The sequence below is a fragment of the Echinops telfairi genome, unplaced genomic scaffold (genome assembly GCF_000313985.2).
Source record: "Echinops telfairi isolate 266 unplaced genomic scaffold, ASM31398v2 ScPeMD7_7469;HRSCAF=8507_0, whole genome shotgun sequence".
Taxonomy (NCBI): domain Eukaryota; kingdom Metazoa; phylum Chordata; class Mammalia; order Afrosoricida; family Tenrecidae; genus Echinops; species Echinops telfairi.
In genome coordinates, this window is record NW_022111372.1 from 83444266 (window position 1) to 83456662 (window position 12397).

At 48.9% G+C, this 12397-nt stretch overlaps 1 protein-coding gene across 1 annotated transcript in view; it reads left to right on the forward strand.

Annotated features, from left to right (window-relative positions):
* Positions 1-12397, forward strand: part of PDE6A (phosphodiesterase 6A) — an 87643-nt gene that overhangs the window by 50203 nt on the left and 25043 nt on the right. Inside the window, exons 9-14 of the mRNA XM_004696720.2 lie at positions 725-874; positions 1284-1427; positions 5669-5734; positions 5909-6055; positions 8885-8992; positions 11075-11184. Of these exons, the coding sequence (XP_004696777.1) occupies positions 725-874; positions 1284-1427; positions 5669-5734; positions 5909-6055; positions 8885-8992; positions 11075-11184 (725 nt within the window). The remainder of the gene's footprint in view (positions 1-724; positions 875-1283; positions 1428-5668; positions 5735-5908; positions 6056-8884; positions 8993-11074; positions 11185-12397) is intronic.

A 12397-nucleotide genomic window follows, 5' to 3' on the forward strand; every position in this document is an offset into this window, starting at 1 on the left:
TTGATAAACCAATGGGGACGTCTAGTGTCCAGTTGTCCCCACTTTATAAAGGGTGGCAGTGAAGCTCAGAGAGATGGGGACGGCTCCACCAGGGCTTCTTATAAACAACCACGAACGTTTGCCTGGGCTTCCTGATCTGTCCCGGGAGACCTGTGCTCGCATGACAGAGGAGAACTGCCCATCAGGGCTCCCAGGCTTTTCAGCTACACAGAAGCTGACTGAGCCGGCTTCCTTCTGTGGAGCAGCTGGTGGGGGGGTTACACCGAGGGCCTTCCAGTGCTTAACTGCTAGGAAACCCGTGGAGAGGAAGTGACATGCTGAAAGTAACACAGGAAGTCAGCCCAGGAAGCAAAAGGTGCAGGTTATTAGCTAGTTGATTGACTGAACATTCTAAGAGACACCAACGTCACCCTTTTAAGAAGCCAGTTCCCCGAGGTTAGTGCTTCTATCTGAAAGGGAACACAACCTCCCTGTGTGGGTTCCCCTCACCATTACCCACCCCACCCCCATTGTCCCTGATATACTGTTTAGACAACAGATAGGCTATCTTCTCATGACATTTGGTTAGTGATCAAAGCCACGCAAAATCCGACATGCTCTCTCCTCTTGCTACTTCCTCTTAACCAAGCAGGTTTCTGCCAGGATCACAATGCAGTGTGGCACTCATCACAGCTGCCTCTGCAGCCTGGAACCTGAGACGTCTAACCTGTCTCTTCTCTTGTAGAAAGAGCCACTGGATGAGTCTGGGTGGATGATCAAGAATGTCCTTTCTATGCCGATTGTGAATAAGAAGGAAGAAATTGTCGGTGTGGCCACATTTTACAATCGCAAGGATGGGAAGCCCTTTGATGAAATGGATGAGACCCTCATGGAGGTATGGTGCACGAGGAGGGGGTGGGCTATTGGCGTGGGCGTGGGGTCCTGCTGTGTTGTTGACCGAGCTCACGGATAGGCGGTGGGGAGCTCACCTGGCAGCTATCCTGTACTCAGCCTCATAGTCCATGTTTGCCCTCTCAGTTCTGCACTGCTGTGTGCTACCAGGGAAATCTACCTTCCCTTTTTGTGACGTTGTTACTCATAAGAAGGACACTATATGTGTGTGCTATTTTATGATTTTTAAAAGTGTGTTTACATCCATTATTTTAACTCTGTAAGGTGATCAGCCCATGCCCTATTAAACCCATTGGATATATGAGAAGACAGAGGTGTAGAGAGCGTGCCCTTTCTTACAGAGTCGAGACCAGTGCTGACTTTGGGTTCACTTCTCCTCTCTCCACTTTCAGTCTTTGACTCAATTCTTGGGCTGGTCCGTCCTCAATCCTGACACCTATGAGTCAATGAACAAACTTGAAAACAGGAAGGACATTTTCCAGGACATGGTGAAATATCATGTGACGTGTGACAATGAAGAAATCCAGAAAATCCTGGTGAGTACATTTCTCTTTGGTTTTTACTCTGGTGAAGACTGTGCCTTGGAAATGAGGACAAATGAAGTCAAGATTTGAGGCTCCATGAGGGCAGGGATGGGACTTTCTCACTGTTATATTATTCCTGCCCAGCACAGGGATGCAGAAGATCCCCAATCCAAGTGAGATGGAGGGATGGATGGGTGGATGCATGGATGGATGGATGGTTGGTTGGATGGATGCATGGGTGGGTACATGGATGGGTGGATAGATGGATACATGGTATGTTAGACAGGGTTCTCCAGAGAGATAAAACCAAATTGCTGATAATTTAATATATTTATTTATAAAGATAATTAGATATATAACAAGAAATGAACTGTTAAATCATATACAGATAAATATATAATACAAGAAATAAACAGTTAAATTATAAAGTACTACAAATGGCTCAGTTCAACTCACGTCCGTGAGAGAAAGTTGAGAGACTATCAGTCCTTCAAGTCTAGTCTGCTGCCAGATCTTCCTCTATTTATAGAGAGAGCTAGGCTATGTCAGCACAGCAGCCAATCACAAAGCAGGTCACCAACCACCAGTCCCCAGCTCCAGAGATGTCTTAAAGGGACCTCAACTTACAGCGACACAGTCCACAGGGTAGGCATCCCACAGGTAGTGTAGCCTTTAAATTGAGGCACAGAACAAGCAAGGCAGCCGCACACTGATCCGATGATCACAGAGCAAGAGACAAGAAAGGCAAGGCTCACCAAGCCATTTATCTCTTTGACCTTCAGTTAATCCCACTTGTGCTTATCAGCCAGGCTGGCACAATAAACTATCTCACATGGATAGCTGGATGCATGGATGGATGCATGGATGGATGCATGGATGGTGTGGTAGTTACATAATCTGGTGTCAATTTGAGAGAATTGTAAGTGAAGGGACGGGGTCTGGCCTGTCAATCAAGATATAACCAATGAGGCCTCTGTGGGGGCATGGCCTTCTCCTGAGAGTTCTGGGAACCCTGGTATTTCCTCCTTGGAGGCAGAAGACACATTATCTCTCTCTCAACCCTTGGAGATGCTCTACTGACAAGTCTCACTCCCTGGGAGACAATGCAGCTGACAAGACCCATGGAACTATGCTAGTGCCCTGAGCTGGAGAAACCACATGGACCTACCCTGATGCAACCAGACCTCTGAAGCTGGAAAGGCCATGTAGAGGTCCCTGCCAGAGCTAAGATGCTTACAACACCACTGGATTCAAAGTCTTTCTACTCACTAGCCTGTGATCATCCAGCATGCAGCGTCATTGCATGTGTTTCATGAGTCTGAAGAGGACTTTATAGCTTGGTATCAGACATATGGGCTACTATTGGACTTATGGGCTTGGACTGGACTAGGTTGAGATGCTTTCTTAATGCACAATGGTCTTTTACATAAAATTTTCTCTTATACACATATGAGTTTCTATGGATTTGTTTCTCAAGTCTAGGTAGACTAACACAGATGGATGGAGGCATGGATGGATGGGTGGATGCATGGATGGATGGATGCATGCATAGATGGGTGGATGCTTGGGTGGGTGGATGCATGAATGGATGGATGCATGGGTGGGTGGATGCATGGATGGATGCATGGGTGGATGAAGGATGCATGGATGGGTAGATGTGTGGATGGGTGAGTGGACAGATGGATGGATGCATAGGTGGATGGATGGATGCATGGGTGGATGCATGGATGGATGGTTGCATGGAGGGGTGGATGCATGGATAAATGAATGTTTGCATGGATGCATGGGTGGATGGATGCTTGCATGGATGCATGGGTGGGTGCATGGATGGATGCATGGATGGGTGGATGGATAGATGGATGCACGGATGGGTGGATGGATGGATTCATGGGTGGGTGGATGGATGGCGCATGGGTGGATGCATGCATGGATGGGTGGATGGATGAGTGCATGCATGGTTGGATGGATAGATGCATGGATGGATGGATGCTTGCATACATGAATGGATGCATTCATGGATGCATAGGTGGGTAGATGGATAGATGAATGAGTGCCAGACAGTGGTCCATAATGGCTACTCTGCATGGTCTGAGGAGCAGTTGTCCCTTGAAGGGTCACTTCAGTCGTGGGGCCAGACATTGGCCTGACAGCTCTAGAAACTCCATTTCTTACTCTGCTCAGGTCTGACTTGATGCTGGGAGTAGAGTCAATCTACCCACAGTCCTTATTGTAAGAGGAAGCTTTATGTGACAGACCAATGGACAATACTCACTTTCTCAGATTCTCCCTCCTGTGGGGCGGCTTTCTTAAAGATCCAATCAGACCTGAGAGGACTTTCATGGTCTATGTAGTTGAGAAGGAGTTAGATCTTAGTAGGGAACCCTCATCTAGGTTCAGCACCTTTACAGTTTACCAGGCTATTTCATATTTATGATCATGTCAGATGCTCACACAAGCCCAGTGGGCAGGGGAAGGATTTCTATTTTCATTCCAGAGAAAGAGAAATTGAGACTCATTAGAGGGAAGTCATGGGTATTTTCTGCCCAAATACCCAGCTGGCAGGTAGGTCTCACTTAATGAGAAATCGCTCTTACAATTGGACTGTCTCAGGGGACTGTGAGTACCCTATCATGAGAAGAGTATAGGTCTTCCATGCGGTAGGAAGTTGGACTAGATACCTTCAAAGGTATGTGAGGATCAGTGATCCATCCACCGTCCCTGGGATTTGGGTTTCCAAGAGACCAGGATTTCAGAAGGGAAGTGAGTGAGCCACGTGGCCCTGCATGTGACACAGCTGAGTTCTCCAGGCCTCGAGCCCGGGCCTCCAAGGTGAAACAGCACGGCTCTGGAAATCAGTGTCTTCAGCCGCTCTGTCTCCTTTCTTTGTAACTTGTTATTGTGAATTGGGTGGAGGTTGAGCAAAACCGAGCAAACGGGTTTTTCCTTTAGCAATTCCTATTTTGGCATTCCTGCAAGGCCATGTCACTTATCCCACTTCCTCTCTCGCGCCCTATCATTCCATTCCTCCTCCTTTGCTCACTCTCGGACTTAGTCCTTGAGGAAATGCCACCCGTGCAAATGGCTGATTCTTCTAGGGCAGGGGTGGCAAACTGTGGAGATGGGAGAGCCGATCCTGTCCCTCGCAACAATTTAAAAGTTATCCAAGAGCAATAAATACAGTTTTACAAACAAATGAAATCACCACTCTCTGAAGAAGATGCTTTAAATTTTTCCAGTTTCACTTCAGAGCCACAGGTACCTACTGAAAGAGCCGCATGTGGCTCGAGAGCCCGATTTGGCGACCCCGGCTCTAGGGAGTGCAGTACCTTCGCAGACCTGTCTGGTGAAGTCTCAAGTGGAGGCTTAGGGGGTGAGCTCATTTCCAGATAGGAATGGTGCCTAAACGCCATAGTGTCCAGGTGTCTAGGAGTCTCGATCCAACTAGGAAGCTTGTCAGAGACCTGTCCTTATGCTGGGAAGACATGATACCGCAGGATCAGTCACTCCAATGACAGGTACATCGAGGAGAAAACATCAGTTTGGATAGATTACCTCATAAGCTGCTCGACTTGACCCACAATTTAGCCGAGTGATGGATGTGTAGACCCCAGGGAAGTACAGCTTCGGCAGATCCATTAAAGGGAACATCGCTTGTTCCAAGACAAGAAATCAGAAACACGTCACTGGACCCAGATTCCACCCTCCCAGAGGGAACGTTGGATCCGAAAGAGGAAGTGAGAGGAAGCGCTAGGGCCATGTCTGTGCCTCCTGACCCCCACTCAGTGATCGGAACCCTAAAACTACCCACAGCGGTGCAATTTCATCTTCGCGTTTGCTATGTGTTAAGCACTGTGCTAACTGGTTCATACACATCATTTAATCAAGTTGGCTACATCTTTAATAAATTACCTTGCACAATCTGCTTTTAATCCACCAGTTAAAGTGCTTTTGTGACCGCTGCCCCACAGAGGAAGAAATTGAGGCTCGGAGGCTTTAGCTAACAATACCAGTAAGTGGGGAGCTTGCATTTGGAGGAGTCTCAAGTCCCTGTGCTCCACGCCCAGAATCTTGAATTGCCGTGTCAAGGAGTGCTGAATGGCAGCCTGTTAGAGGTGCCCTTTCTGGTGCGAGCACCTCAGAGGCAGGAAGAAAATGGGAATGGAGAAGTGGAGACACGGCTGGGCCTTTGATGCGTCATATATACCTAGAGGTGGTTTCTTCTTTTCTCTCTCTGCTATTTTGCACCCTGGCAGAAAACCAGGGAGGTGTTTGGAAAGGAGCCATGGGACTGTGAGGAAGAGGAGCTGTCTGAGATCCTGGTGAGCAGACCCTCCGTATAACAGCCACAGGGTGTGCGTGACCCTCTCCACCAGGTCTGTCTCCCTCTGCCCGGGCCTTCTCAGCAGGCCCAGTGCAGGGTCAGGGCGGGGTGGGCAGGCGAGAGAACCGCGGGACACTGCACATCCACGGTCCCCTGACTGTTCCTTCCCCAGCAAGGAGAGCTGCCAGATGCAGAGAAATATGAAATCAACAAGTTCCACTTCAGCGACTTGCCCCTCTCGGAGCTGGAGCTGGTGAAGTGTGGGATCCAGATGTACTATGAGCTGAAAGTCGTGGATAAGTTCCACATTCCGCAGGAGGTGAGCGCCAAAGAAATAAGCAGCATTTACTTTCCTCTGTCATCCTGGATTTTAAAAAGCAGGATCCCTGAGTTATCCTCAAAAGAACATGTCCTCAGTACCGAGGATCAAAAGCGTTGGTCCTGTTGATTATGTGAATCATTTCTGTGGTCGGGGCTGTCTTGGAGCAATGGGCGTCCTGTCATGGGTGCTGAGGGGCTGAGCTCTGAAAACCCTGAGCGGATGCAGTGGAAACAAATGACCTACAGTCCCACAAGGGACTCGTTTAACATCAGATTTAATTCTACTAACTTGACAAAAATTAGCACTTCTCTCAATTTTAGATCAAAATTCCCCATCAATTAATCATGATATTATTATAATTTCAGTATCTTATCCATCTTAATTAGGGGTTTGGGAGGCCTAAATCAAACTCAACTATAAAAAATTTCAGCTTATGCATACATTGCTCATATGGGATGAGTAACTGCAATGATTATTGAAAACGAATCCCTTATACTCATAAACTTACTATTTTATATTATACATACATTATCTGATTTTTCTTCTAATTAATAATATATCTACCACAACCTCTTCCCTATGTGTAACATGAAGCAAAATACCACTAATAATAATTATACTTATAACTATTATTATAGGAGACTTACTACCTCTCAGGTTTCATACTCAAATGACTTATTCAAGAGATAAGTAAAAATGCCAGCATTTTTATACCATGGTGTTCTTTTCTTTTTGAAAATCATTTTATTGGGGGATCTTACATCTCTTATCACAATCTATATATCCATCCATTGTGTCATGCACATTTGTACATATGTTGCTATCATCATTTTCAAAACATTTTCTTTCTACTTGAGTCCTTGGTATCAGCTCATTTTTTCACCTCCCTCCCCTACCCTCTCTCCCTCATGAACCCTTGATAATTTATAAATTGTTATTTTTCATGTCTTACACTGACCGCTGTCTCCCTTCACATTTTTCTGTTGTTCGTCCCCTTGGGGGGTGTGGGGGTGAGTTATATGTCGATCATTGTGATCAGACACCCCTTTCTCCCCCCACTTCCCCTTACACATCACTACCCTTATTATTGGTCCTGAGTATTATACCATTTCTAATAGCAACCCTGGCTTTATTTAATTGATTCTTCTATATATGCCTAAATTACACATCTTCCCATATTATATTCCCTTCAACTAATCATATAAAAAGTAATATGAAAATTTACTTCTTCTTATACATTTTTCTTCTTACCAAAAACCAACCATTCTCTTAATCTTAACACTTCCTTTAACCCCAATCATATTGATCTTAGAATAGAGGCTTAGATTAGAGGAGCAGTGGGCTAGGTGCTGGCCTGCTTGACCGTAAGGCTGGGAGCTCCAACCTACTAGCTGCTCTAAGGGAGAAAGATGAGGCTTTCTGTGTCTGTAAAGATTTACAGGCTCAGAAACGCTGTTCAGGGTGACCATGAGTCCCAATCGACTGGATGGCAGTAGGTGTTTTTTTGTTTTTAATGTAGTTATACAAAGGGGAAGAAATAGGTTCACCCAATTTAAACTACATCTCCCTGCAAGTAAGTATTCCTTACTAAGGTGGCTCTGTGAATCTGGGGGTGGGGGTGGGGTGGGGTGTGCAGGATTGACCAGACTTGTCTGGTTAAAGCAGTGGCTCTCCAAGCATTGCCCAAGACCGCCGCCTCAGCACCACCCGAGGACTGATCAGAAATGCAAATCCTCTTTCTCTCCCCTCACCTGCACACCCAGCTCCACTAGCCCTGCAGGTGATTCGGATGCACACTTAAGTTTGGGAACCTCTGAATCAAGGAAGGCTTTTGTCCCCACCTGCCCTACTTCAAGGACTGGTTGCTTCTCTCAGGACACCAGCTCTGGGGACGTGGTCTGGAAATGGCTGCGGAGGCTCATTGGGTGGAATAGGTGGAGTGACTACATCCACCTTGTTTCATAACCACGCCTGTTGGCACAGTACGTGCTGCCCTTGTCAGGTGTGCCCTCCAGTCGAGTTTCAACTCACCGTGGCTCCATGGGACAGGGTAGAACCGACCCATAGGGTTTTCTAGGTTGTGATCTTAAAAATGTATATATTTATATAGCCATAAGTGAGTGGAGAAGTGGATTAAAACATACATCCTCAGCTTTGAGGAATGAAAGCATCAGTCATGTTGATTACATGAATCGTTTCTGTGAACAGGGCATCTCGGGGCCGGTGCTCACAGCAATGGGCGTCCTGTCGTGCATGGGTGCTGAGGGACCGAGCTCAGAAGGCCCTGACAGACACAGTGGAACAAGTGCCCTAGAGGCAAACAGAGGAGCTGTTTGTAGGTTAGCTGTTGGGACCCGAAGCCATAAGGTTGGCGTCTGGGGTTGCATTGTTGGGCTAACCACGAGGTCAACAGTTTGAAACCACCAGCTGCTCCTTGGGAGAAAGATGAGGCTTTGTACTCCAGAAAGAGTTACAGTCTCCGAAACGCACAGGGGCAGTCGCTATGAGTCGGAACCAACTCCATGGCAGTGAGTTTGGTTTCTTTCTGGGATAAACACCTGGCCGTCTCGCCAGGTGTCTCTCCCCCCAGAGCGGCCAAGTAGGTCCAAACGACGCACCTTTCAGTTAGCAGCGGAGTGCTTCCCCGTGTGCCACTTAGGGTGGTCCAAGTGCTCACACAGCATTATTGCATCAATTCCTGTACCCATCTTCCGGTCCAACACCAGACTGGCTGCCCCCAACCCGACCCCGGCCCCCTCCCCACTCCCCGACGCTCCCACTCCCCGCCCCCTCCCGGTCTCATTGCCCCGTGTGTTGTGTTCGCAGGCCCTGGTGCGCTTCATGTACTCACTGAGCAAGGGCTACCGCAGGATCACCTACCACAACTGGCGGCACGGCTTCAACGTGGGGCAGACCATGTTCTCCTTGCTGGTGGTACAGCAGGGGCCTCGGGGCACGGGGCACGGGGCGGGGTGCAGGGTCTGGGGCTCCCACAGAACCAGGGGACCCTGCAAGGGCAGACTCCACGTGGCAGAGGCAGGCAGCAGGGTTCCCCTTTCGCGGTTGTTTGCTTCTTAAAATGATACCCCCAAGAGTTGGTTGTTTCTGGTGGGGGCTGTTGGGTCGGTTCTGGCGCCTAGGGACCCGGTGTGTGACAGAAGGAAGTGCTGCCCGTTCGGGGGCCAGCCTCACCACGGCTCTAGTGCTGGGCCCGTTGCTGCAGCCACCGGGTCAGTCCATCGGGTCGAGGGCTTCCGCTTTCCACTGCCCCTCGACTTTCCCCAGCGTGGCGCCCCGGGCACATGCCCGGGCACATGAGACTCACCATCCTCACCTCCGAGGGGCATTCTGGCTGCCCTTCTAGCAATGCAGATGTATGTGCACTTCTGGCAGTCAGAGAAGGCCAAGACCAGCGACACCTGCCCAGTAAGACGTGGAAGACAGCTGCAGTGTATCGCCAACCCCTTCCGCTGGGATAACGCCTTCCATTTTTCCCTGGGAGCATGGAGATTTACAAACATGGAGGCACACACACTTACCCAAGAGAATGATATCCAAGAGAATCATCTAGCCAATGGAAGAGAACTACAATATGCCATCTTTCATTGGAAAACCTGTCAATCACATTGGCCTATGATGCATTTTTATGGTGCATGGTATCCTGTTATTTAAAGATGACCATACTTCATTTAAATATGCCCTGCTCCCTCTTGTGGGAAAGGAAGGGTGTTTCTGAACTATTAGTGTGCACCACAAACAGTGCTGCAATGCTTGCCTTTGGAGGGACATAACTCGGAGTATCATCACATATTTTTAATAGAATGTCCAGTAAATAGCTCTCACACACATACAACATGCCTGGCATGCACAGGAAACATAGAGGCAGGGGTGGTGTGGTTTGTAAAAAACTTATAACGTGGGCATTTTTGCCTTAAAATATGGTATTGGTGCCAGTGTTTTTGGCTCAGAGGACCTGGGAGCCTTTATTGTTCACTTAGAGCGTGGTTCTCAACCTTCTTCATGCTGTGACGCTTTAATATAGTTCCTCCTGTTGTGGTGACCCCCCAAGCATAAAGTTATTTTCGTTGCTGCTTCATAACTGTCATTTTGCTACTGTTATGAATTGGGCGACCCTGTGAAAGGGTCGTTCAACCCCCAAAGGGGTCGTGACCCCCAGGTTGAGAAGCACTGACTTAGAGGTATTTCACTCTCCGGACCCTGCCCCTTGTTCAGGATCCCCTTCCAGGCTGGAATGAGCAGGTCAAAGTAGGATTCAGGCTCTGAGTCAGGGATTTTGGCCAGCACAGAACAAGAGCCTGTTCTGATTCCTCTGATTTATGAAGGTTAGCCTCCCCTTGCCCCTTGCCTCCACCCATGGAGGGAAGAGAAGAGTTAAGTAATTTGAAGAAGTTCTAGAGAAAGATTCCTCTGGGCTGAGCTTAAACCGATTAACCAGGTTGGGAAAGTTTGCTTTCCCAGTCTTGCCATGCTGAAAGACCTCTCTGATCCTGAGAAATCACAACCCACAGTGTGGAAATTGGGATACCGCCACCCACAGCGGGTTGGGGTGGGCTAAGGTCTTTTGGGAGGAGGGGGACCACAGTATTTGTTCAGTGGGGGACCGCCCCAGGGTTAGCACTGAATGTCCTACCTCGTGGCAACCCTCTTGGCCTTGGGGGAACCTCTAGATCAGCAGTTCTCAGCCTGTGGGTCTTGACCCCTTTGGGAGTCAAATGACCCTTTCACAGGGGTCACCCGATTCGTAACAGTAGCAAAATGACAGTTATGAAGTAGTAACAAAAATAATGTTATGGTGGAGAGGTCACCACCTGAGGAACTGTATGAAAGGGTGGCAACATTAAGAAGGCCGAGAAGCCCTGCTCTAGACACCCTGGATCCAAGATCAGATGCAGGTTTCTGAGCCGTGGGCCCTCCCTCTTCCCCTGTACCTCTTCACCCTGCTTCCAGCCTCCGCTCACAAAAAGGAGGGGCGTGCCCCTCTGCTCGTCTTTCTAGACAGGAAAGCTGAAGCGCTATTTCACAGACCTGGAAGCCTTGGCCATGGTCACCGCTGCCTTCTGCCATGACATCGATCACAGAGGCACCAACAACCTCTACCAGATGAAGTGAGCCAGCCCTTACCCCCTCCCCACCCCCAAACCCCCCCACCCCGCCCCACCCAGGGACTCAGCACCCAGCTCTGAAGGGCCTCCGGTCAGACTCCACTGGCCCAGGGAGAGTTGAACTGTCCATAGCCTCTCATGCCCTCCTGCCCTCGGGCTCCAGGCCGGCTCCTGGGAAAGAGGACCCTGAGATGACGCTGCCCTGACTGCTGGTGCTGGGAGTGTACGCGTGACACTCGGAGGGCTGTCTGCAGCCAGGATTGCGTTCATGAGCCTGGGTTGGCTGGGTGGCCTTAGCAGAGTCACAGGGTCCTTCTAAGAGGAGAGTGGCAGGTCAAAGAGGAGGAAGATGCTGTGCTGCTACCTTTGAGGATGCTGTGAGTAGCCAGGGGATGCAGGCCACCTCTGTTGTTGTTAGGGTCCATCAAGTAGTTTCCATCTCATAGCAACCCTAAGCACTGCCCAGTCCGGCCCCGGCCCCACCTTTGTTCCTATGTTGCGCCCACTGGTGCAGCCACCATGTCAAGCCATCCCATCGGGGGTTTTTATCTGTTTCACTGCCCCTCCACCGTTACCAAGCATGATGTCCTCTAGGCAACCGCTAGGAGCTGGACAAGCAGAGAGAGTGGGTTTCCCTTAGAACCTCAGCTGATGTTGGTTTAAGTCATTATGCATGTTGTACTTGGTATAGGAGCACCAAGAAGCTAATGTAACTTCTCTCTTTCCTCCTTCTTGCCCTACTTGCTAGACTACTTGCCAAGATATTGGTAATTGATCAAAGTTCATTCAGATAGCATGTATTTGTAATGCCCCTAATATGTATCCTATGTCAATCCCATGCCAAGCAAAGGTGGCCTCGCGGTGAGCAGCTCACAGCCCCTGTCCTCTCAGAGCTTGCCCTCCAGCTGGTCTCCGAAGCCCAGCCCTCGAACCATGGTCTTGTTGGAACCTCATGACCATTCTGTGGCCTGGGAAGAGCTGGCACTAATGCTGTCCCCACATGACAGATGAGGAAACTGAGGCGCTGTGCAGGAATCACAGCCTGTAAATGGTTAGCCAGCATTGGACTTATGCTTCTCTGAGTCCTCTCTAATCTCCCATGGTCCTCTGAGGCGCAATGTGCCATCGTGTTTGAATTTCACCTTGTGGGAGTCCAAATGCGAAGACTACTGTTTGGCATATAGTAGGCACTCAACTGATCTTTGCTGAATAGCTA